At 38.6% G+C, this 24782-nt stretch overlaps 1 protein-coding gene across 1 annotated transcript in view; it reads right to left on the bottom strand.

Moving 5' to 3' along the window:
• CHD6 (chromodomain helicase DNA binding protein 6) overlaps positions 1 to 24782 on the bottom strand; it is a 199391-nt gene that overhangs the window by 140423 nt on the left and 34186 nt on the right. The window contains exon 2 of the mRNA XM_058562676.1: positions 9670 to 9725. Coding sequence (XP_058418659.1) covers positions 9670 to 9702 — 33 coding nt within the window. The 5' untranslated portion in view covers positions 9703 to 9725. The remainder of the gene's footprint in view (positions 1 to 9669; positions 9726 to 24782) is intronic.

The raw sequence follows: 24782 nt of genomic DNA, 5'->3' as shown, positions 1-24782 counted from the left end.
TACTTAAAGATTTGCATCTAGATTAACGGGATTCAGGTCAGTTGTAAAGGATTTAAGAATAACAGAAAGATTATGGCCCAGGTCAATGGTTCCCAAACAAAGGTCCAAGGACAAACCTGGGTTACTGCCTAAGAATCACTCAAGTACCTGAAAGTCAAAATAGACTCTAATTAAGAAAATCATCCATGCTACAACATGGATAGACCTTGAAAACTATGCCAAGTGAAATAAGCTAGGCACAAAAGACCACAAATTGTACAATTCCATTTATATGAAATGCCCAAAATAGGCAAATCCATAGAGAGAAAAAGTAGATTAGTGGTTGCCAGGGGCTGGGGGAAGAGGAAACGGAGAGTGTCTGCTAATGGGCATAAGGTTTCTTTTGGGGGTGACGATAATGTTTTGGAATTAGATAGTGGTGATCTTTACACAATCTTGTGAATATACTAAAAACTGCTGAATTGTGCACTTTAAAAGTGTGGATTTTATGGTAAGTGAATTATGTCTCAATTTTTTAAAATGCAATCCATAAAATAGTCCCTTCATGTTGCTGGCAGGAGTGTCAGCTGTTAATAAAGCCTTATTGCAAGGGAGTGTAGCAACAATACTAGAATTTTAACTGTGGGTATATGCTTTTAAACTGAGTAATTTCTCTTTCAGAACATAAATTAAGGAAACATTTAGGTACTCAAGGTTTATACATAAGAATATCTGATACGGAATTGTTTTTAATAGAGAAAAAAAACTGTAAATAACCTATTCGTCAATCTTTAGGAAAATGCTTAAATTAACAGCACATCCATCATATGGAATAATACTACGCAGCCATTATGACACAAAGTTTTAGTTGACATAAAAAGAAAAACTCTACAACATGTTGGAAAGTAAAAAAAGAAAACCTATGATCTAATCCCATTTTTGTTTTTAAAAATGCTATATCAACACTAGCTTTTTAAAATAAATTTAGGACACATAGTAGATATTAACCATCACTGTGTCTGGGTTAGGGCTGTGGGCAACTTTCACTTTTTTTTTCATAACTTTATGAAAGTTATTGTTTTTACCTGTCTCCCATGACTAGAATGTAAGCTTCAGGAGGCAGTGACTTTGGTATTCCCCATTATCTTTGTGGCCTATAGGAAAACTCAACTACATGGTTATTGGATGAAACGAGTATTTTCAATTTGAAAAAAAGAAAAAAGTCTAGAAAATTGTACATGTAACAAAAATGACAACAAATACCTGTGTATAGAGGAAAGAATGAAAGAAAAGGAACAAAATGTTAATAGTAATCATGCAAGGCTGTGCAAATTTGGTTGTTTGATTTTTTTAAACAGACATCTAAATTTTCAATAATGAGAATATTAGTTTCATGATATTTGTAATAGAAAAATTTTCACATATATGTAATAAAAAAATTTTAAAGACGAATAATAAACAGGAAAAACTGTTTTGCCAGACAATTCATGCTCCTCCAGATCATCAAGATTCAGGAACCAAAAGCAGATTATAAGATGCACTGGCTCTGTGACTACATTTGACTGAGTGCAGGGCAGAGTGACTCTGCAGTCAGCTGGAAGGGCCCCCGCACACCCTTCATCCAGAAGTGCTTCCTCTCAACGTCAACCCAGTGGTGAGCGAGGCCCAGGCAGCTCCTGCCGCTGGTCTGCTTCAGTCTTCCATCTTTTCCAGCAGGGAGATGAAAGTGTTCTACATTTAGACTGACTTAATATCAAGAAGTTAGCTAAACATCAATGAGTAGAAAAGCTTATCTAAATTTGAGACCTTCTGTCATTTTTAAAAGTCCAAATAATAAAAATGAAAATAAAACATAAGAAATAATTGCTACTACTACTGAGTCAGTTTGTGGACATTTCAGGTAGCAAAAGTTATTTTTCAATTAAAATTACAATTGTTTTATATTTTCACCTTCACTTTCTTCTGAAAGAATATTTCTTATAGTTACCTGACTGTGGAATACACTAAAGGCAGAAAATCCCACATACCCTTGCCTTATCAAACTTCCACTGCACCGGAACTCATTCATTTGGCGAACAGATTTGTGCTGAGTGAGCAAGACCTACCTGAAGAGGAGAAGAACAATGTCCGTGTGTGTGCGTGTGTGCCCCCTCTGGGTTGTTTTTTTTTCCTGCATTTAGTATATTCAATCCATCTTTACCCAGGAGTCCTGAGGTTTAGGTGATAAAGCAGGCATTTTGATCCTGACGTGACTCCTCATATACGCACAGCTGGTTAGCACCAGGAGGAGGAGAGTCCAGTTTCAGGTATCTAAGGATAATTCAGGTAGAGGTGTCCAGTAGGCTCTTGGATATACTTTCCAAGAGAAATTTTTACACAAATGAATGAGACTGCCCAGGAAGAATGGACAAAGAAAGAATAGGAAACAGGACCAAAACCTGAGGAACACTAATATTTAAGGGTCCTGAGAGGAACAAGTACCTAAAGACAGAGTGAGAAGGAGCAGTCAGGTAAGTGATACAGGTGGGAAAAAAAAAAAGTAAGAAATGTCGGGGCCAGCCCTGTGGCATAGTGGTTAAGTTGGGCGCGCTCCGCTTCGGTGGCCCGGGTTCACGGGTTTGCATCCTGGGCATGGACGTACACTGCTCATCAGCTGTGCTGTGGCAGTGACCCACATACAAAACAGAGGAAGACTGGCACAGATGTTAGCTCAGGGCGAATCTTCCTTAACAACAACAACAAAAGTAAGAAAGTGTGGTATCACAGAAGCCTGAAGATGAGAGCATTTCAAGACAGAATGATCACAGGTGTCAAATGCTGCTGCGAAGCAGATAAGTTAAGGACTAAAGGGTGGTCAACAGATTTGGCAATGTAATTTTTGCAAAACCTCTTTACCCCAGAAGTCCCTGGATCTGTCACTCCTAGTCCCCACCTCTATTTTTATATTTTTGCATTTAAAACAGGGAGTGGGGAGGGGTGGTGGTGAACTTTTCTCTTACGATGTTTCATGAGTCTTAGAAATTTGACTTCTCTACGCCTGCAGGCAAAGTCAACCTAAACCTTACAAATTCTAGGCAGTAACAAAAACTGGGAGCAGGTAGATTATTAAATTTAGATGCTGACAGGGAAGAGGTAGGAGGAGAAAGGGAAAATAATACTTAGTAAGTGCCTTTGTTGTTTTTAGAAACGAAGAGTTTTATTTCCAAACAACTAGGGCTTTGAGCACACCAAAACCTCAAAGTGATTCAATTTCCTAATCTGCCAAAGTGGAATGAAGTTTGTCCTACCAACCAAGGCCAGGAGAGACCTCTTCTCGAATGTTTTTCTGGTATCTTCTAGGCCAGGAAGATGCTCAACAGGTACTTACAGAATGAATAAGACTATTTTCCTACTCTTCCTTCCTGGCCTACTTGTAATTTTACTTTAGTCTTGAGTTACCAGAGCCTCTGAGCCCAGAACTTAGGCCAACCGTGGCCCATATCACTACCACATACAAAGGCCCAGCAAGACCCTGGTCTAGAGTCAGAAATGCTGTATACATGGCTAGGGATTGGTTCTTTTTATATATATCAACCTTCTAGTCACTCTGAGTACTCAGAATTGTTTTGATATTTTAAAATAAAATAGATGTCAGCAATGATGATAACAGCTGATTTTATTAAGAACTGAATATTAGGCAGTGTACTAAGTTTCTTAAATGGATTATGCCATCAAAACAACTCTAAGAGGAGGTATATTATGGTTCCAATTATGACTCCATTTTATAGAGTAGAAACTCAGAGAAGTTAAATAACTCACCCAAAGTCACTCAGCTAGTAAGCAGTAGAGCTAAGATTTGAACCCAAGTTTGACTCCTGGTTAAAGAGCCACTGCTCTTGACTACTTCACGATACTGCCTCATGTTCTGAATACATCAAACTTAGAAATAAGAATCAGCAAGAATCTCTAACCACCTCTATTGTAGTTCCATCATCCATTCCCCAACACCACTATATCTCTCTAACCATTCCCCAGACAACTTTCAACTCATTAACTTTTCCTCTTCTATCCATTTCTTCATAAATCCCTTTGTTTGCCAGATCAGAATGAGAGAATACATGAAGAATAAACAATCTAGTAGAACACACAAGATTAAATAAGTGATTGCTAAGACTTTTCAACTTTACCCAGAAGGATCCCAAGATGAGGGTTCATGAGCATCAAACTTGGACTTGGCAACTACCAGAAGACCTACAAGCACCATCCTAAGAACACATTTTGTTACCAGTGGGCACTATATTTCCTTTATCCTCACAATATGAGAACTTTTGGTCCTTGGTCACTAAGTATTACGCAGTTTCCCAAAACTTGCAAAATTTATCCAAAACCATATTACTAGTAAAGGGATGGGCTAGCTGAGGGACCAGACAGTCAGTTAATGAAAAAACTACAAACCATATCAAAAGTGGAAAGAAGTTCCCTGTTGTATGTCTGTATTTTTCAGAATACTAGCTTTGGGCTAGTTTTCCCGAGGGTGAATCAAAGTTAGGTAGAGGAAGACAGTTCTCCACAGTCACATCAACACTTATATATGATCCCAGAGCTTTCATTGCCACTTCACGCTGCCCCAAAGGCCTTGTCACCAGAGCTTCCCAGACTCCTCTGGTCAGGACAGCAGATGAGGCAATTCTATTCACTGATTTTAAGATCATTCTTTATTCCAATGTTTTCTACATGTAAAAAGACTCAAAGACTCTTCATTCATAGAATTTAAAACTTCAGATACAGAGAACAGACTGGTGGTTACCAAAGGGGAAGTGGGTAAGGAGGGCGAAAGAGGCACATGTGTACGGTGACAGAGGGCAACTAGACTTTTGGTGGTGAACACGATGCAGTCTATACAGAAATCAAAGTATAATGACGCACATTACACATGAAATTTAAATAATGTTATAAAACAATGTTACCTCAACTAAAAAAAAACCAATAAACAATAAAACTTAGCAGCTTATTTCCACTAAAAAAATACAGTTTGGGGGCCGGCCCCGTGGCTTAGCAGTTAAGTGCGCGCGCTCCGCTGCTGGCGGCCCAGGTTCGGATCCCGGGCGCGCACCGACGCACCGCTTCTCTGGCCACGCTGAGGCCGCGTCCCACATACAGCAACTAGAAGGATGTCCAGCTATGACACACAACTATCTACTGTGGCTTTGGGGGAAAAAAACAAATAAATAAATAAAATTATATAAAAAAAATATATACATATAGTTTTGTGTCCGTCTCAGCTAGTAATATATTAGAAATCATCAGTAATGTGAGCTGGAAGAACCACTATGTAATACATAATTATTATGTAATATTTCAGTTAAAAATTATATCTACTTATATACTATTTGTTTTGGTATTTACTTATAAATACCATAAATGCACGCCCTGGTAAACCCTTGGATTCTGGTCAGGATGGACCTCTGAATCATCTAACCCAAACTCCCATCTCATGGTCTCTCCTAGGGACAGGGAGCTTCCTGCTCACAAGGCATATACCACAGCTGCTCAATTTCTCAGGATGGCCTCCTTTAGATGGAGCTAAAGCCTGTCCTCCTCAAACTCTTCCCATGTGTCCATTCTCATCTACAGGTCCAGCAACAGACACGTTTATTCTCTTTTACACAAGATGCTTTAATTATTCCCTTTTTCAGGCTACATAATCCTAGTTTCACCCAACACACCTCATATGAAATGCGTCATTCTTTTACCATCCCGGTCACTTTGCTCTGGCCTCTCAAGTATATGTTTCAGAACACAAAATGAATTAAGACGACAACAACAAAAAAATCTGCTAAGATATGGGATAGGGAAGACAGGGACAAGCATTTAATGCTCAGATTTCTTTTCTTTTTTCGGAGGAGGGAGAAGTTGGATAAGGCCCATTTTAAATCCTTTTGAAACATGATTCCAGGGTGAGCCTGTTTAAAATCTTGGTTCTACTAAATCTTGGCAAGTTACTAACCATCCCTTTATGCATGTTGAAAAAGGCCTTCCAATGACTACCCAACACGAGGTCTGACTAGTATTAATTAGCCCTCATCTTGGGACCCTCTGTAGGGTGAGGCTGAAAAGTCTAAGAAATGAATTATTTACTCATCCATATGATCAACTTTGCTATTCTCCCTCTTTCACTATTCTGAATTGTGGATCATTATCTGGTGATCTATGTTGGTGGTAAACATCCTCCTAGAAATCTAGGAAGGTGAGTCCTCACCTCCCCTCAGTAGAGCTCAGCTGGACCAATTCTTTTGGGAATTTGATGGCCAGCTAAATCTTAGGATATCTTTGGTCACCACCCAAAATTTAGCACCCCACTGCAGGTCTTTCCACTTTCCCTTACTACCATATGCTTCATCTTCCCAAACCACCCATATACTACTCTCTTCCGCCCAAGCTTTCCTCCTGTTTCCTCAGAAGCAACCTGACTGAAACCTGGCTCTCCCCAGAAGACACCACCTCTTGTAAAACACTATCAAATTCTCTGGTGCGGCTGACATTCCCCATAACCCCATACTCTCCAATTCCAGAGTATCACTCCTCCACCCACAATGTAAAACCCTGGCTCATCTGAGGAACACGCCATCCCCTACTATAACTATCTGTAACCAGACTATAAGTTTCTTAAGGAAAAGAACTTTCAGTCACTGTCGTAGCTGGCCCCAAGTAAACAATCAAATATTTCTTGATGAATAAATGCTGAAAAACTCAATAAATATTTGTTTAGTGAGTAAATTATATTCATATTCACTGTACAGAAGGAAATCGGGCCTAATAATCTGAAGATCTTTCAGATTTGCACAGCACAGTTGAAGAAAACTCTTCCCACCTCACCTTTTTATTTTCTAGAGGACCCAGAATGAAGGGCTCTATGACCTCACTTTTGGTCATGGGGTGAGGAGAGAAAGTTCTCTCCTAATTACTCCAAGTCTGGGTTAACCTCCCGGTCATAACTCCAAGTTTTAATTCTACTTCTAATATTATCTATTTCTATTGCATTCATTGCTTATTAACTCTCCTCTACAATGGATACATGCACCAAAAACCCTCTTACTCCTTAAGTTTACAAGTGTCTGCAGATCATATCAAATATCATATAATATTTACATTTTGCATTTCTCTCAGTACCAAGCAAGGAGCTGGGATGAATAAAAATCAGTATTTCCTTACCTAGGTTTGTCATCACTAACATTAGGATATGTTCCCTTACAAAGAAGTATTTTCAGCTATACTATATACATCAGTAGTGCTCCAAGGGTTTTCAATGATTAGAGTTCACATTTTATTTCTCCAGCTAATTGTTTTCTGCCTAATACTGCTTAGTCATCTTAAGAATTCAAATACACATTTATTAGAAGCAGAAGTTTATTTTTTAATATAGATAAAAGACTATAGCCCTGGAGTGATTCACTTTTAAATGTCTTATTAAAGTTTATTTTTCTTGCACCACTTCTCTAAGCAACACAAAGTCAATCTCTAAACTCTTCGTTCTTGGCACACTACTCCTGTCATGCCCTTTCTGGGTAATAAGAGGCATGATTACTTATTACCGAGTTTTGATTAACCTGTAAAATCTGTCATCTCAGTTTAATTTACCTTGATAAAATTTTGGACAAGGAAATGAGGAATTTTCAAGATCAGAATATATTTAAATGTCATTTTTCTCCAGAGAAGAGGAAAAATGAATTAATAGGAATGAAGGCTTTTAAAGAGTAGATGTTTTATTTGCTGCTACTTCTAACACCTTAGAATCATGGTAAGAGAAAGGACCAAGTTTGATGGTTAATTTTATTGTTATAGTGAAAGACTTCCTTTCCACTGACATTCTGAATGCCAAGTACTTGGTGAGTTACCTCATTTAATCCTTATCAATACCTTGTGAGGCATGTATGATTGCTCCATTTAAGTGGCAGAAAAATGAGCTGAACTCGTCCACAGTTACAGAGTTAAGTAGTAGAGTTCGAGTTTCAATCCTGTTCCATTGAAATCAAAGCCCACGTTCATTCCAGAACACGAGCCTCCTCTCTGTCAGGCAATGAACTCTCTACCCACATGCTCAATCCTGGAGCCCCATGGATTGCTTTAGCATGAAGGTAATTTTCTATTTTCATGCTCTGCAACTTCTTGCAGTTCCGTCATCAGTATGGCCTATTACCACTACCTACCTATAAGACAAGGAGAATCAACTCCTTCTGAAAGTGGCTCCACTTAATTAACTTGCTCCTCTACCATATCTAATATTAACTTCTAAATAAAAATCCCACCTCTTCATCAACATTACTCTGAGGTCTAAAACGAAAACCCATCTAACAGAGGCTACATAATAGCTGGCTGACATACCAAAGGTCTTACTATGAACCAGTAAAATGTCAAAAGAAACAATGTTGGGGTAATTTTGGTAAATGTTTTTCCTGAAATAAAAGCTTACCTTAAAGAATGTTTAAAAAATTAAATATGCAGATTGTTTTAAGAAATATAACCCTGCCCATGTATCATAAATGACAATAGTTTTGAGGGTTTGGGGTTCTCTTCCGTCATGTGTCCTTTTTAACAGCAGCATAACATTTCACTAGGCGGATGTGCTATGATTTAAATAGTCCCCTTTCTGATGGACATGTAGGTTCTTTTGCATTTTTGCTATTATAAACAAAGTAGCAACGAAAGTTTGTACACCCAGTTTTGCACAAGTTTTGTCTGAGTATACCCACAGGATAAATTCCTGGCAGATGGAACTGTGTTCGCTACAGTATTCATCTACCAGCTGACAACTTGATAGAGCCAAGACAGGAAGAAATCAGTGTGTAGACAGTGTTTAGTCACTGCTCTTCCTATTAAGAATTGGCAGCAGATGAGTCAATTATTTCCCAAAACAGGTTGTTTGGTTTCACAAGGACCTATCCACTGGGGACAGACCAGAGGGTAATCCTTGTAACCACACCCCTAGGTCACCCTATGTCAGACCAGTCAGTGCTCCCTAGAAACACAGAGGAAAGTGGCTGGTCCCACCCAACCTCTCTGCACAGGGTCTCAGTGACAGGCAAGGATTCAGGTCTCCCCAGTTACCAGCCTATCATTCAGTTCTGTAAAAGGAAAACCAGCCCATCAAAGACAGCCTGTTTCCAAGAGACAGAGGCAGCTTCCCCCATCTCACCTCCCTGAGCCACACTGGTTAGCTCAGTTCACTATTATTTACTATTTATTATTTATTATTATTTATCACATGAGTTCACTATTTTCTCTAGGAGGAAACTTCCATAGATCATTATCAATAAGAATTTTATAAATGAGAATGCGTTTAGTTTAACCAAACATCCAAAATGATAAATATATAAACTATAAAGAATTGATCACATCTTTCTTTATAAAAACTTAGAAAGCTGTTCCAGGGAGGAAAAATTTCTTTTCCACATAGCTAATTTTGAATAATATTTTGATTTATAGTTTTCATCACATTTATTCCTATATGGAGCTGACCTGAGCATAAGTAAAAATCCATATGTTAAGTCATTCAGAACAGAGCTCTCAGCTACCATGTGAAGAATGGGAAACACAGGCAGCAGGTAACTACCAGAAGCTAAGAGATGAGCCAAAACTGCCAGAATCTCCTCTTGTTAAAAGAGCATCAATGTATTCGGGATGCATTCACTTAAAAGATATGTCATCACTTACCTGCTTCTCTTTCTTCTGTATTTTCATGATCATTTATTGAAGAAAGATACTTATTTCTGTAAAACATAAAAAAAGCAAAGATTATGGGAAAATCCAAAATAAAACATTTTAGATTATCTCAGGATTAACTGTGACACATAAGGAAAACATGGAATTGAGGACTACACCTACAGAACATTTACAACGAGTGGTCTTCTAGCCCAACTACCCCCAGAGCCCTAAGTATAGGCCTAACCCTACCTAACCCAATCCCAAACCCTAATTTATTGCTCCAGATGGGGTGGAGTCAAAAAGATATTGTCTTTGTAGATAAAATAAGTTATAAAAGATGCTGGCATATTAAATTATAAAGGAAACTAAAAGAGGAACCAAAATTAATGACATGACTACATTGAGAGGACTGGAGGAAAGGGGGTAGAAATAAGCTAAGCCTTCATTTATTTTGGAAGAAAATCAATAATATATACAATTGATAAATCAAGAAATAGAAATATACACAATAAAAAAGAGCTAAAAGAGTTAAAAGTACTTCTCTTGAAGGAGTTAGAGGCATTGGTGTAAGATAGGACAGGTCACTCTTGCCTTTCATCATATGCTCTCATATATTATTTTACGTTTTAAACCATGTGCATATATTACTTGACAAAATTCCATTCCAATATTTCATATGATTTTTTAAATGACTGATATTATTGTACCCAGGACTTAAGCCCCCCTCTCCACTCCAACCATAATGCCGATGATGACACTGAACTTTTTCTCCTAAATGACTTTTGAGCACCATAGCAATAAGAGCCCAGCAATTGGCTTTAAGGGTCTAGAAGCGCACTGGGGCATCCCGAGGAAGAGAAAGAACCCTAGTCGAGGGACCCAGAATTTGGGGCTGCCCGAGTCACTGACTAGTAGTATTGCCTTGAGTCTGAAGCTCCCATCTTCCTCATATACAAACAATGGAGGGATCACAGAATCTCAGCTTCTGGTTCTAGCCCAGATACAGACACTGCCTCATATTTACTGTTTACTTTGACTTCCTGGACATCCCATAGAGCTACAGAGCACCACTCCCTCAGGAAATCATCCCAGAAGCACATAATTATCCTTATGTTCATAATTATTTCTCATATCCAAATGAAGGTGATGTATAGGCATTAGGTAGAACTTTAAGATTAAAGTCAGATGGTCCCAATTTCTAAGTGAGCTTATGGTGTGTTTTATGCAAACTGAGAAAAATAAAGGACTTATATTCTAATCATCCTTGAGGCCACAATTACAGTTTATCAGTTTAATGTCTGTCAATTTAGGGTTTTTTTCCTCCAAGAGTTAGAGGCATTTTCTATAAAAATGCTACCAGGATCAGGATACTGCTGCTCGCAAAGAGCATAGCAGCCACAGAGGTAACAAGCTGCGAAGTGGGCAGTCAAGGCGTAGATCTCTTCCTAGAGGAAGAGGGAGGAGGGCAGAGAAGGAATTGGCCAAATCATGAACAGGGAGAATCAAGGAAAAGAGAGAGTCAAGGTAGTAAATGACGCTTCTAAGAAACACTGTGGATTGTCATGGAACAATTATTCGCCTCAAGAAAACCATAAATTCCAGAGAATTTGGTACCAAGAATACCAATTTCTTGGTAAATTCTCTGAATCTGTGAAGTTAAAAGAATCTTACCCACTAATCTTCACTATAGTGGAGTCAGTTCTAGGTAAATTATGTTAGAACAAGTTTACCTCCTTTATCGCTCAACTTCAAATTATCAGACTCCAGAAAACCAACATTCTCAGTTGTCACAAACTGCCACAAATTCTGACATGAAGAAGTATAAAAATAAATTCCAGCTAATAAGAAGGGATGTTATCAATAACCAGACATATGTACTCAAAATTCTGCCCAATAAAATGAAGTCAATCATTTAAAAAATACAGAAAAATTCTACCAATGCCAATAAAAATTACTTTTTAATATATAAAGAACAAGTATAATGCAGTAGAGACATCAAAAAACACAATTTCTGATTAAGTACCATAAACTAGCATGCAAAGCAGGGCCACAACATTGCCAGGAATGCAGGGAAAACAGGTCCAACTTATCATTGCTAATGGCACTTCTAATTGTTTCAAGCTTTCTGAAGAAAGCTCAGGCAAAGTGCCACTAGATCTACAAACTGTGGCAGTCCTTTTATCTGCCAATTCCATTTTAAGGAATACATCCCAAGGAAATAAGCCAGTAGGAAATAAACCTGAGCCTTAGAGGAAGCTCAGGGACGAGGCGGGGTGAAACATGAAAATGCCTATCACAGCAGAACTTGGGCACTGGATGGTGCCACAGAGATCAAGCAGCCCCACCACTCCCTGGGCCTGTGCCATCACGGGGCCTGAGAAGATCGCAGAAGGCAGATGAGTGGAAGCTGCAAAGACTGGGAAGAGGTGGGGCTGACCCAAGCATGGCTTGAATTTGATTACTCAGCAAAGAGAGAAGGCTTGGAGGAAAAAAGGTGGGTGAAAGATTCTAAACCAAATCTTTCCCCCTCAATCTGCTCACATGCAAGATATTGCTCCCTGCATCTTCAGCAATATTCATGCTGCACAGATAACCCCACCCCATTCTCTGAGAGAGAGAATGTGTCTGTGAAATCCAAGTGAGTAGGAGTGATGTTACTATAAGAATAACTGCTCTAGTTCACTGAAAGCAATCTTTGCAAACCTCATGTTATTATTGTGAAATCGTTTATAGCATCCTAATGGATTGCCACACACCAGCATGCTGCCACCCCACAAGATAACAGATGTCGTTAACATCAATAGGTGTTCAATAAGCATTTATTGACTTTTATTCCTCCAAATAGTACCTAATAATTTACAAAGCACTCTCTCTTAAGTTACCTCTATTTTTTCACCTCGTTTACGGCACATGTTTTAAAAGTACCAAACTACGTAATCTGTTTGTAAGGCTAAATTTTATGTAGCAGGAATGGATGAATAGAGACACCCTAAAGCATGTACTTCTGTACAATACTGGAAATGGTTTTATAGCCCCTGTTGTTGCACTGCCATCACTCAACAGTTGTGATTAGATCCTTTTGGCTCAATAAAGAACAAATTAAACAGTAATTTCAGGGTCCCACAACTTAATTAGAAACATAACAGACATATCCTGAAACTCCTGTGTGGGCAAATCAGGAAATTTGTCAACATATTATAAAATATATTTAAATATAAAATATATTTAAACAACATATTAAAAAATATACATATTATAAAAAATAATGTGTATAACTTCTGAATTATATGAAAACTGGTATGACTTCTGCTCTAATCTCTGCCTTTCAGTGCTTACGTATGAATGTAGCATTTTAATTACCTTCACAAGAAGATAAGCTGCAAGTAATGTAAAAAGCAAACAATATAAAAATTCCCATTCCTTCTTACACTCACCCACTTAACGATGCTTCCACTAAGAAAAATGGGTGCCAGGTTTCAATAAGAACATTTTTAAAGTTATTATTTTTTTCATTACTCTCTCTCTCTCTCGAGTACAAAAATTCTGCAACAATGACTGCGCCATTTCCAAGTTCCTCAGTGTTGTGTTATGGACACTTAAAAATAATAATACATCACGTACACGCTATTCCACCACTCATCCACAGAAATTCTTTAAATTTACTATACCTTGAGAATTCTGCGATCCTATTCAATCCAAGCAGTCTATTTCATTACAAGAGGGTATGTTTATGCAAACACAAGCAACTGCACACACAGCAGACCACTACCACGGTCCTTTACATTCACAGAGATAGCAGAGGACACAACTAAGGGCAGGAAGGACAGGGACCTTTGCTGTTAACAGGCCCCCATCCTTCCAGTCTATCACGCACTCTGGGACAAAGAATACGTGGTAAGCGACTTTAAAAATCACTTACACCTTGGGGGCTGGCCCCATGGCGTAGCAGTTAAGTGCGCGCACTCCGCTGCTGGCGGCCCAGGTTCGGATCCCAAGCGCACACCGACGCACCGTTCGTTCGTCAGGCCATGCTGTGGTGGCGTCCCACATAAAGTGGAGGAAGATCAGCACGGATGTTTAGCTCAGGGCCAGTCTTCCTCAGCAAAAAAAAGAGGAGGACTGGCATGGACATTAGCTCAGGGCTGATCTTCCTCGTCAAAAAAAAAAAAAATCACTTACACCTCAAATTTTCCACAGTGAACATGTATTTTTATAATCAATTTATGCCCACCCTCAACCTCGAGGTTGGTTCTCAAGACCCATTCTAACAACAGCAGGCACAATAAGGCAATCCCACATTGTTCCGGGGTGGGGATTTTAGAAGGGCATAGGAATGGGACATGGGGAATAACAACTTATTTGTTGGGAAGAGTCAGTCAAGAAGGCAGCAAGGTCTTGAGGAATGCCACCTTCCTTAAATCCCTATCCAACCACCTGTTACCAAGACTCTTGACCACAAAGAGGGTCCAACAGGTGAGACACCCCTCAACTTCTCCCTTCCTCACCTTACCATCCTCCACAAACTGGACAAATTTATCCATGTCTTTGCTGGGCTTGAAGCAATCTGTAGGAGGTTAAGAGTAAGGATTTGAAGTGCCAAAAAGCAGAATGAATCCAGGCTCTAATAATGATTAGCCAGGTAAAACCTCTCCAGGACTGTTTCCTCACCTGTAAAATGCTGACAAAAGCCACCTCATAGAGTTCTAGGAGAATTAAAAGGGACGAGAATCTATAGTGTCTGTCACACAGTTAACACAAGCTATGTGGCAGCCATTACTGTTGCCTGTCCTAATGGGCTTCCCTCCAGTGCCAGAGGAAGGTCACCCTCTCTCCTGAGGACAACCAACCCTTCCATCAGCACATGTTTCCCACTTCTCAGCCACCTCAGACTCCGGATTACTTTGCAGTTAGTCTTTCCTCATTTCATTCAGGTCTGTCCTCAAATGTCAGCTTCTCAGTGATGCCTTCCCTAACTGCCCTATAGAAAATACACCTTCTCCCCTACCCCCACCCCACTCTCTGTCCTCTTCCCCTAATTTAGTTTTCTTCCTGGCACTAGTTACTACCTGACATTATATTATGTCTAGTTGATTATAAATTTATTTACAAATTTCCTGTGCACACACAGGAATTGTAAGCTTTGCTTTGTTCATGCTGTATTCTCTGAGTCTGGAACAGCAACAGGCTCCTAAAAGGTGCTCAATAAACCTTTGCTGAATGGAAGAATCATTCCCTCTCCTTAAGTTATCAGGAAACTTCTCTCTTTCTATAGTTCTTCTTTTCTCCAAAAAGAAACAGGTTCAACTCTATCTTAAAATAGTAACTATGCTAACAAATCCCCCACAAACCTGAATTTTCACTTCCTCCCATATTACTTCCCTATATCTGCTCTTGGCAATGACTCCCTAGTTGCCAAATCCAAGGGGATATTTTCAGGCTTTATTCTACTTTCTTGCAGCATTTTAGACTCTGGACTATTTTCCCCTTTTAAAATTCTCACCTCACTGGTTTCTTGGAGGCCATCCTCTCCCGATTTTCCTTCCCTTGAAGCAGGCTTCCAAAGCTCAGCTTTCCCCACAATGTTCCTCCTATCATAAGGCCTAACCCTTAAATGTCAGTGTCCCCAGGATTCAACACTCTTAATACCACAAGGGCACCTTGAGTTCTCTACTCATTTCCCAAAATTCATCTCTTTGCACCATGACCACCACACATTTCCAAATCCAAGCCTTCCCTCTGATCTCCAAGTGGGCATATCCAACCACATCCTGGCCAGTTCCAATTAGGTATTCCACAGATTCAAAAAAACCCCACAACTCTTCCAAAATCGAACTCAGTACTATCTTTACACACACACACCTGCTCCATGTCCCCCATCGGAGGCTAACGTCCCACAACCTGCCACCCAGCCCTGAATTCAGTCATCCTTAACTCCTTCCCTTTCCCTTAACTCCTTTGTAATTCCTGAATCCCTTGGTTCCTCCCTCGTCCAATTCTTTAGTTTATTCCCACATTTTTTGTTTTTTACCTGAAATAGCCTCCTTCATGCCTCCTACCCTCATCCCATTACCCTCATTGCACCAAGAGTATGTTTTCCTAAAGTATAAACAAAATCAGATTGTATCTCTATAGTGTCTTCAGAAAAAAATACAAATTCCTCATTATCCCAAGCCATGCATATGTGATCTGGCCTCTGGTCCTTGTCTACAGCTCTGCCATTACCTTCCACCATTCATCCAACTATATGGAACACTTCCAGGTTCCAAAACTAGCCCTGTTCACTCCGCTAAGCCATGAACTATACTGTGCTAAAAATTTTTTGTAAGTTTTTTCCCTAAAGATAGTAAGTGCCTCATTTTAAAATTTGCTTTGTTTTCTATGAATCATTAACTTATCTCAAAATGCTGTGAAAAAACCTTAAAACTCCTCTCAATTTAAGTTAAATTTTTTCCCTTGGGTCATTATATCTGGAGTCTTATTCTCTCCAACCTGCTTCAAAGCTACCTTCCTGGGACTTCTCATCATCATCCTCCTGGGGGTTCATTCCCCTTGTCCCTCTCAAGAGTGGACTCCTGTGTTTCTTCTCTCTAGGTTTACACTCTCATTTTGGTGAATCACAATGTCCATTAACTCTCTAGCAAATACCCATGAATGAGATAAGTTTTTGAGACCTTCACGTCTGAATATGTTTCTGTTCTACCTCGATGGTTTGGTGGGTAGCAAATCACAGGTTGGAGATTGATTTCTCCTCAAAATTTTGAGAGCATTGCTCCATTGTCCTGTTCCTTCTACCATCTCTGTTAAGGAATCTGAACCATTCTGATCCCTAATCATTTGTATGTAACCTTTTTTCCTTCTCAGAAAGTTTTTAGGATCATCTTTTCACAATGATGTGCCTTGGGGCTATTTTCATCCATGAGGTGGATGAAAGATCCACCAAGTGTATTCTTTCACAATCTGAAAACTCTTGTCTCAATTTTGAGAAATTCTCTTGTATTATCTCTTCATAATTCCCTCCCTATTGTTTTCTTTTAATGGAACTCCTATTACTACTATATTTGAATGATGGATCTTCTGGGCTGTACCTCTAATTTTCTCTCATTAAAAAATTTTTTTCCCTCTCTTCATGTTCTACTTTCTGGGAGCCCTCCCCAATTTTTTTCTTCCAACTCTTCTTTTTTTTTATGGCTAACACTTTTAACATTCAATAATTCTTTCTTTGTACTCCGAAGTTTTATTTTTATAGTCTCCTACGCTCGTGCCAACTACCAACAATGGAAGGGCATTCAAATGCCAAACGGTCACTCTTTCCTTTCAAAGAAGACCCTATGATCTAGTGGAAACATTTCTGCACAACTAGAATACTCAAACTGGTTTGAGAAAATGCTTCTGTAACAATTTTAAAGACTTCCTATATTTTCAAGGCTCTGGAAGAGAAGTTTCATTTTCCATTAAAGGTGGCACAGCACCAAAATACATTGAGAAGATTATATATATGTATATGAATTCTTTTTGATGCCTGAGTTTTCTTTTGGAACGTAGAGAATTTGTAAATTAGATCAACTTCTGTGAAAAGTTACCTTTTGTGTATAGTTTAGGCTAGAGCAAATCTGCATAGGTTGATCTTTGATGCTCTCTGCTACAGGCATCTTAATCTCATGATTACAGGCCAAAAGCATTCACATCTGTAAGACTAAAAGAGAGCCATGAGGACAGGGACCATATCTACTTTAATTACTACTATATATCTAATTCCTAGCACAGTATTTGGTGAATGAATAAGTTAAATATACTAATATTACACATGGATTTATCAATGGTGGGTCAAAAGAGAAGAATCATACTGGTGTAAGGGAAATATTACCAGGCTTGGACTACAAACCCTTCTCTCCAAAAATGTAGATGCCTAACTTGAAATATCTGCCCAACATTACTAGTGAGAAGGCACTAGTACCGTCACAACTTCCAAAACAAGGCAGCTCTTTGTTTTGCTGGCTGGAAAGTACATTACCGCCACTAACATTAACTTAAGATGCTTTGCTCCTCAAAAGAAGTGTTTTAAACTTCAAAGTATTATAGTAAAAGCTTTGTTACCCTGTACATGGGTAATAAAAGGCAAATTAAGAGTAGTGATTTTAATCCTTGTCTGTGAGAAGACATAATCAGCATTAAGAGTAATAATAACCTTCTAGTTGTTAACTCTTGTTACTGGATCAAGAGTATTAGAAAAGTCCATTCTGAGAGGCTTCCTATCTTTTATTAACTCCTCAGGCTATTTAAACCAATTAATATTAAGCAATGTCTTGTGTTGCTAAAATTCCTCACTATAATCTGTTGTACCTGAGATGGTGTAAAGGTGTAAACTAAGGAAGCTCTCTTCAATGACTAGAAATATTTCAACAATGTTGTACTCACAGAATCAGAACTGAATGGGGCCTCTAAGATCACACAGCCAAACACTTTGATTTTAATGATGAATGAGACACATTTGCATAATACACGAGTAGAAATATCAACTCCAAATCCCAGTTCATCTCTTCAGAGAAAATCTTTTAACTCCTAATCTGGTGATAAAAATCAACTTGCTTGATAAGAATCACTATTAAGGGTAGTAGTAGAAGCAAGTGGACAGGCACTACCAGAGCTATCAAATATCACATTGTAAACTAAAACCTGACCGTACTTTTTTTTTCATTAGCCCCTACGCCATAATGTCAACTGACCATGACCCAGATCAGGAATGATTACATATGTGAACGCAGGACTGAAGAAACCAATCTCCTGATAGCGGAGACCACTCAAGGTTCAGAGCCCTGAAAATTCAAGCTATAACCTTATGTGGGAAGACAAAGGGTCTTATAAATGACACTCTATATTCAGTCTCAAGAGGCCTCATCAGTAACGCAGACCTTTTGACTCGTTACACTTTAATGCCTTTTGTGCAGGTATAGTAGTATCTGCAGACTTGGGGGTGAAAATATCTAGGGACCTAGGTTCTGAACACAAGGGTAGTACCATTTATACAATTTACCCAGTCTCCCTGGGTCTCAGCTTCTTCAATTGTAGAATAGGCACAAAAACCACCTTTTACAGGAGGAGATGGGTGAGTTCTATTTTGGACAGGTTAAGTTTGAAGGAACAGTCAAGACTGAAGCATGGTGAATGGAGGGAACTTGAAGCTCAGGCAATGCAGTCTTTTTATCTTAAGATAATGAAACTAAGGGTCAGAGATGTCTGATTGCCCAAAGGCTCATAATCATTCAGAAGTACAATAATTAGATCTCCTGGGTTCCAATTCAGCCCTCTTAGCACTGCATCAAGCTGCCTTGTAGGCAAATGAAACTAGCATAAGTGAGAGGTCAGGATTTGGAGATGTTCTATTTGGGGCACTCAGAGAGTGGGCAGAGGTTACAAACATATGCTATAGAAAAATTACAACAGTCTAGAAAATGAAAAAAAGAAAGTCCATGTGGCAAAAAAAAAAAAGCAGGCTGTAGCAGAGAAGGGTTTTGATCCATCCATAAGATGAACAGGAACCAATTAAAACAGCTTGATAAAACTATCATTCAAGAGGACCTTCTAAGCACATTTTAGACAAGATAGACAAACCCTTCAGATACTATTACATATATGAGAAAAAAATATTTCATACAAATAATTCATACAAGTATAGATAAAATCTTTAGGGATCTAACTGTAAGTAATTATGTTTAAATTCTTAATCTACTTTCATAATGTCTTCCATTTGAATTCTGAATTGTTAAATGAAATTGCTTGGGGGTAATTTACAGTAAGGAACAAAGTCTATCTGACAGCTATCCAAGACAGCAGGAAACAAAGTAAACACATTAACAGAATCATAATACAGACAATATTCAGCAGAGTTTTTACTTTGGGATAAATAATAAAAGAAAAATCACATATTTACGGTCATTCGAGCTCAGCATTCTTTATTCTACAGGAAACAGAAGAGCCAACCCAAGTGCAAACCAATCTACAACCTGAAAACATCAACTAAATTTGTAGAATTCCTAGCACTTAAACGATGGTCTTTTCCCCTACTTCTACAACTCTGCTGTATTAAAGTAAAATAAAAACCCAGGATTTTTCCAAAGTGGTTTTTTTTCATTGTTTAAAGACAAGACAAATAACAGATTTTGAATCCGACACAAATTTCCTTCCATTCAAGTTTTAAAATGAAATCCTGAAACCTAACTTCCACATCTTACATTAAGTCGCCTGCTGCAAACCCAGGAGGATGCTGCACCCCGATGGATTCCACAGTCATTTCAGTCTCCTAAAAGCTGACTCAGGCACCTCCTACACTTTCCTTAGGGTCTAAGAATTTTTGTTTAATAGAAATTGAGCAGGATTTTTTTAAGCTCTGGATTTTTAAAAGATGAAACAGTTTCTTATTAATCCTCTCCCACCCTCAATTCCCCCTTCCCCAAAATCTAAAAGGAAGAGAGTACTGTGATAAATGCAGAGCCAGTCTGTGGGGGAATACATAAAGCAAGATGTTGCATGATGCGACTGAGAACGTTATATAACAAGTTCTCCTGCAAAAGCAAGCACAGAGCACCGGCTGAATGGTGAGGTGGGTGGCTGGTAACAGCAATCTCCTGCCAATAAAAGGCCCTGGTTCTCCAAATCTGGCTATACTACACTAAGAGCAGAAACTGCAGAAATAAGCACAACACTCAACAAGCCACCTTAGGCAAATTTAAGCCAACTGACTGAAATCTGTTAACACCATCTACGTTATGTGTGGTCCATCTAATTTGCCTAACAAATTGGTATAGATGTAGTCACCTATTTTAAATTAAAATATAAGTAAACAACGTATTGTTAAAATTACTGACTTTTAACACCTAAATAATTACTTAACTAGAAACTCAGCAAGTTTTCAGATTGGCATGTGGAACTATTTTAGGACAACTGGTCTGGCAGATGACAAAATTCATGCCCAGAATGAGTAACAGAACCACAGAGAAGAGCCTGTTAGTTTACTTGGTAAATAGTATCAATTCCCAGATCAAAAGATAACTATTCTGAAATATAAACTTAACTTCTTAATGACCCTCATCTCCCACTTATATTACATTATATTTACATTACCCATTCCAATGCTTGCTTCCATCATCAGCACAAGCACTAAGAACCAGCTGTAGTAAGACTGTTCTAGATACAGATGAACAGTTTTAGGACAGCAAATTTCCAAAATGCCACTCTGGAGTACATGTGCAGAATGAGATTCATACCTTCAATCATAAACATCCTTTCCTTAAGATGCTAAATTTGCAAAAGAAGCCCTTTATCGGTGACAGAGTATAAGCCCAGGCTAGTAATAAAATGAAGTCAATAAAACAAAAAAAATGAGAGAGGAAACTCTCTCATTAGCTTGGATATGAAATCCAAGTATCAATTCTTAAAGGCTCAATGGAATCCTGAAGGAGTTGAGGACAAAGCTGCATTATCACAGACAAGTATAATAAAGGCAGCCCTCAAACAGAGGAATATAAAATAATAACCCTCCAGAGGGCCAAGGGACTACATCGGATTCACCTCTGGGTATAAATATAGTAAACACTCATATATTGGTGGGTGAGTACATGGATTGAATTGATAACTGAAAGGCCCACTGGCTAGTTTCACCACTCATACCATTTTCTTCCCTCTAGCCTCAAATGACTTAAGGGTCAAAAAATATAAGGAGACAATTTTTGCAAGGGAATCACTCTAGGTTCTCAGCTTTCTGTGTTACATGTTTGTGGTAACTCATGCCCTGGCCAAAGCCTCTCTAGATACAAGAGTACCAGAACCGTTAAAGCACAAAAACAACCTCACATCCCATGTATGGGGAGGTATCAAGCTCTGTACACAAAAGTAGGTAATTCCAAGTCTATTACTGGTATTCACTTTAATTTGATGTAACAACAATTGAGCTTTAAACAGCTGGCTCCACTCTGAAATTCCCCTAAATTCTATCCACGGTGTAATGCCAGAGTTTGTTAGCAACCTTTGCTTTCTAGGAATGTGACTCCTATCTAGATTTCATATCCATCTCCTGGATCCAGGTTCAACTCCCAACTTGGATGGATTCCTCAGATTCTGCACCCAGAGTTACCTACTCCTGGTTAACAAACCACAGAACTGAACTTCTTCTGCTTGCAGCTTTCAAAAGCCACACCCTGAGTCTCTCCTATCACCACAAATTCCTGACCCAAACATCTATGATTCCCACAATCATTAAGCCCCACAAGGGAGTCACTACTGTGCGTGCCCAAATCTCTTAGCCAGGAAAAAAGGGTTCTGGTGATCTGTCAGATGAAGAAGGGTATATCATCACAGAGATAAAAGCAAAGATAATGCTTACAGAGGAGGGCAGTGACATTTTACTTACGCTAAGTACAAAGAGGTATCTGAAAGGCCATTAAAAAACTTAGAAGCTGGTGTTCTATACTTGGTAAGAAGAATGGCAACAAAATGAAGTGTAAGTTGCTCTACAGAAGGACTCAGTATTAATAATTTGATCCCAAATGAAAAGAAAGGAAGTCTGGCAATTAATATTTTTGCTGAATAAATTAGATATGTTTTTTGACATTAAGTTGGACAATCCTCAAACACGTTTTAAAAAATAAAACCCTGGATTACTTTGTATTTCCCCTATTCTAGACTAGATCTTGTTTTTAAATTTTTACTTTTGGAATCAGACTCTACCACATTTTAACTTTTATTGAAGTATAAGATGCATTAAAAAAAAGCATAGCTCTTCACAAACTGGACACACCCATGTAACCAGGATCCACATCCAGAAACAGAACATTATTATTATCACTAAGAAAGCCCCATCCATGCTCCTTTCTACCAAGGGTAACCAGGCACTTCTAACGGTATACATTAGTTTTGCTTGTTTCTGTACTTTATAAAATTGGAATTATATGGTATGTACTCTTGTGTCTGGCATCTATGCCAGTTATCCATTTATTGCCTCTCAATTTCAAATTCACCCTTCAGTACCTGCTCTGTGATAATGCCCTGCACTCTTTATGCATTTCTTCTTTACAGAGAGCATGATGTTAAGCTTGGTCAGTAGAGGGCGCTGCAGGGACGTCGCAGGAGGAAGGGAGCTTGTCCTTCAGGTTCAAAAGTGTAGTGCTTTTTTACTTGTTCTTGCTCCTGCTTCGTGGTCACCAGTGAGAGTTACGTAGGGACATCTGGTGGTGCCCTGCCCCAGTCACATGCCCAGAGCATTAGACTGTTTTCTCATTCTCAAAGATGATCTGGAAGCTTTAATTTGCCAGTGTAGGTCCTATCTATACTTGAGGATAATGAAATCATCCCATAGTTATTTCTTCTCTAGGACAAAAATTCTTAGATAGTTAATATTATTATTTAATACCCCATATATTTTCTGCTCTCTCCTGAATTTTCTATGTTCTGTATCCTTCTTAATTTGCAAAGTCAAAGCTAAACTAAGATACTTAGTCCGGTAAAAATAATATCAACCCTTATAAATACCCATCTGAAAACAAGTCAAATCTTACGGTGAAATGCTGAAGGCACTCCTACTAAGAAATTGAGAAAAAAGACAAGGACACCATCCATCAGTGCTGCTCTGGACATTCTAGAGAAGATGGGGAAAAATTATGAAATATATAAACTGGAAAGATACGAATTATTATTTACATATGATGTGACTGTTTTTCTTGTAAGCCCTTAAGAAACAACTTAAGGGCCGGCCTGGTGGCTTAGCGGTTAAGTGCGCGTGCTCTGCTACTGGCGGCCTGGGTTCAGATCCCCGGCGCGCACCGACGCACCGCTTCTCCGGCCATGCTGAGGCCGCGTCTCACATACAGCAACTAGAAGGATGTGCAACTATGACATGCAACTATATACTGGGGGGCTTTGGGGAAGAAAAGAAAAAGGAGGAGGATTGGCAATGGATGTTAGCCCAGAGCGGGTCTTCCTCAGCAAAAAAAAGGGGAGCATTAGCACAGATGTTAGCTCAGGGCTGATCTCCCTCACAAAAAAAAAAAAAGAAACAACTTAAAAACTATAAGAACCAAGAAACAGAATTTATGAAATGGTCAGTAAAAAATATATTTATACAAACATCAATAACTTTATGGAAAGAAACCTCAAGTTTTCTTCACGTACGCAGTTGCTGCCATCATGCACACCAAGCGAAACCAACTCTACTACTCTGGCTGTGACTACCTAGTCAAGAGACTGGTGCCAAGGCAAAGGCCCACTTACACAGCCCAGACATGAGAAGCCAACCTCCTGCAGTATAACTCAGCAGCATATTGGAATTGACCCAATCAGCCAAAAGCCCACAAAGGGGCAATTCATTAGCTTGTCTTTCTAACACAATTCTATGGGGAACTGTGTTAGTATATGCCCAACACAATACTCATCTTGAATTTCCATTATACCAAATTCAACTATTTCTCAAATTTCTCCCTCTTGTTTTATGGTTTATCATGTCTCTGAGGAGCTGGCTACCTCACTCAGCAACCAACAAGAGAAGATATGCAGGACAGTCACCAATGAAACTATAGAACTGACTCTTCAACTATAAAATGAGGGTGTTGGACCTAAAATTTCAAAAATCTTTTCCTAAGAATCCTATGCCCTAAAATCTTATAATTCTATATCTCTAGTACATATAATAAATAAATACCAAAAGAAAAAAACTATGGGAAATGAATCCTGAAAAAACATTAATAAATTTCTTATTTTACTGAGTTCTCCATTCTCGAGGTGAATAAGCAAGCTGGGTTTTTTTTTTTTTTTTAATATAGAAGGGTAATAAATTCATTTTTTTTCTTCAAGAAAAACTTATTAAAAAGGAAAGCCTTCACAGAAGTCAGGAAGATGATTCAGGAAATCTGTTTCTGTTAGAAGGCATGAACATCTTTACTAAAACATGTTAAGTACTTTAAAAAATTCTCTACATTTGGGAAAAATTAACCATGCAATAATGATTACCAAAATTATATAGAGTGTCAATATTTGAATCTGTAAATAGAATAAATAAAATTAAGAAACATGTTGTTTTTAAATCCATCTTCACTCTATACCTAGAGAATCAATCCCTTGAGGCCTTTCCTGTTAAA

Source organism: Diceros bicornis, chromosome 19, assembly GCF_020826845.1.
Source record: "Diceros bicornis minor isolate mBicDic1 chromosome 19, mDicBic1.mat.cur, whole genome shotgun sequence".
Classification (NCBI taxonomy): domain Eukaryota; kingdom Metazoa; phylum Chordata; class Mammalia; order Perissodactyla; family Rhinocerotidae; genus Diceros; species Diceros bicornis.
Note: the sequence above shows the minus strand (reverse complement) of the source record. Positions and strands in the feature narration are given on the sequence as shown.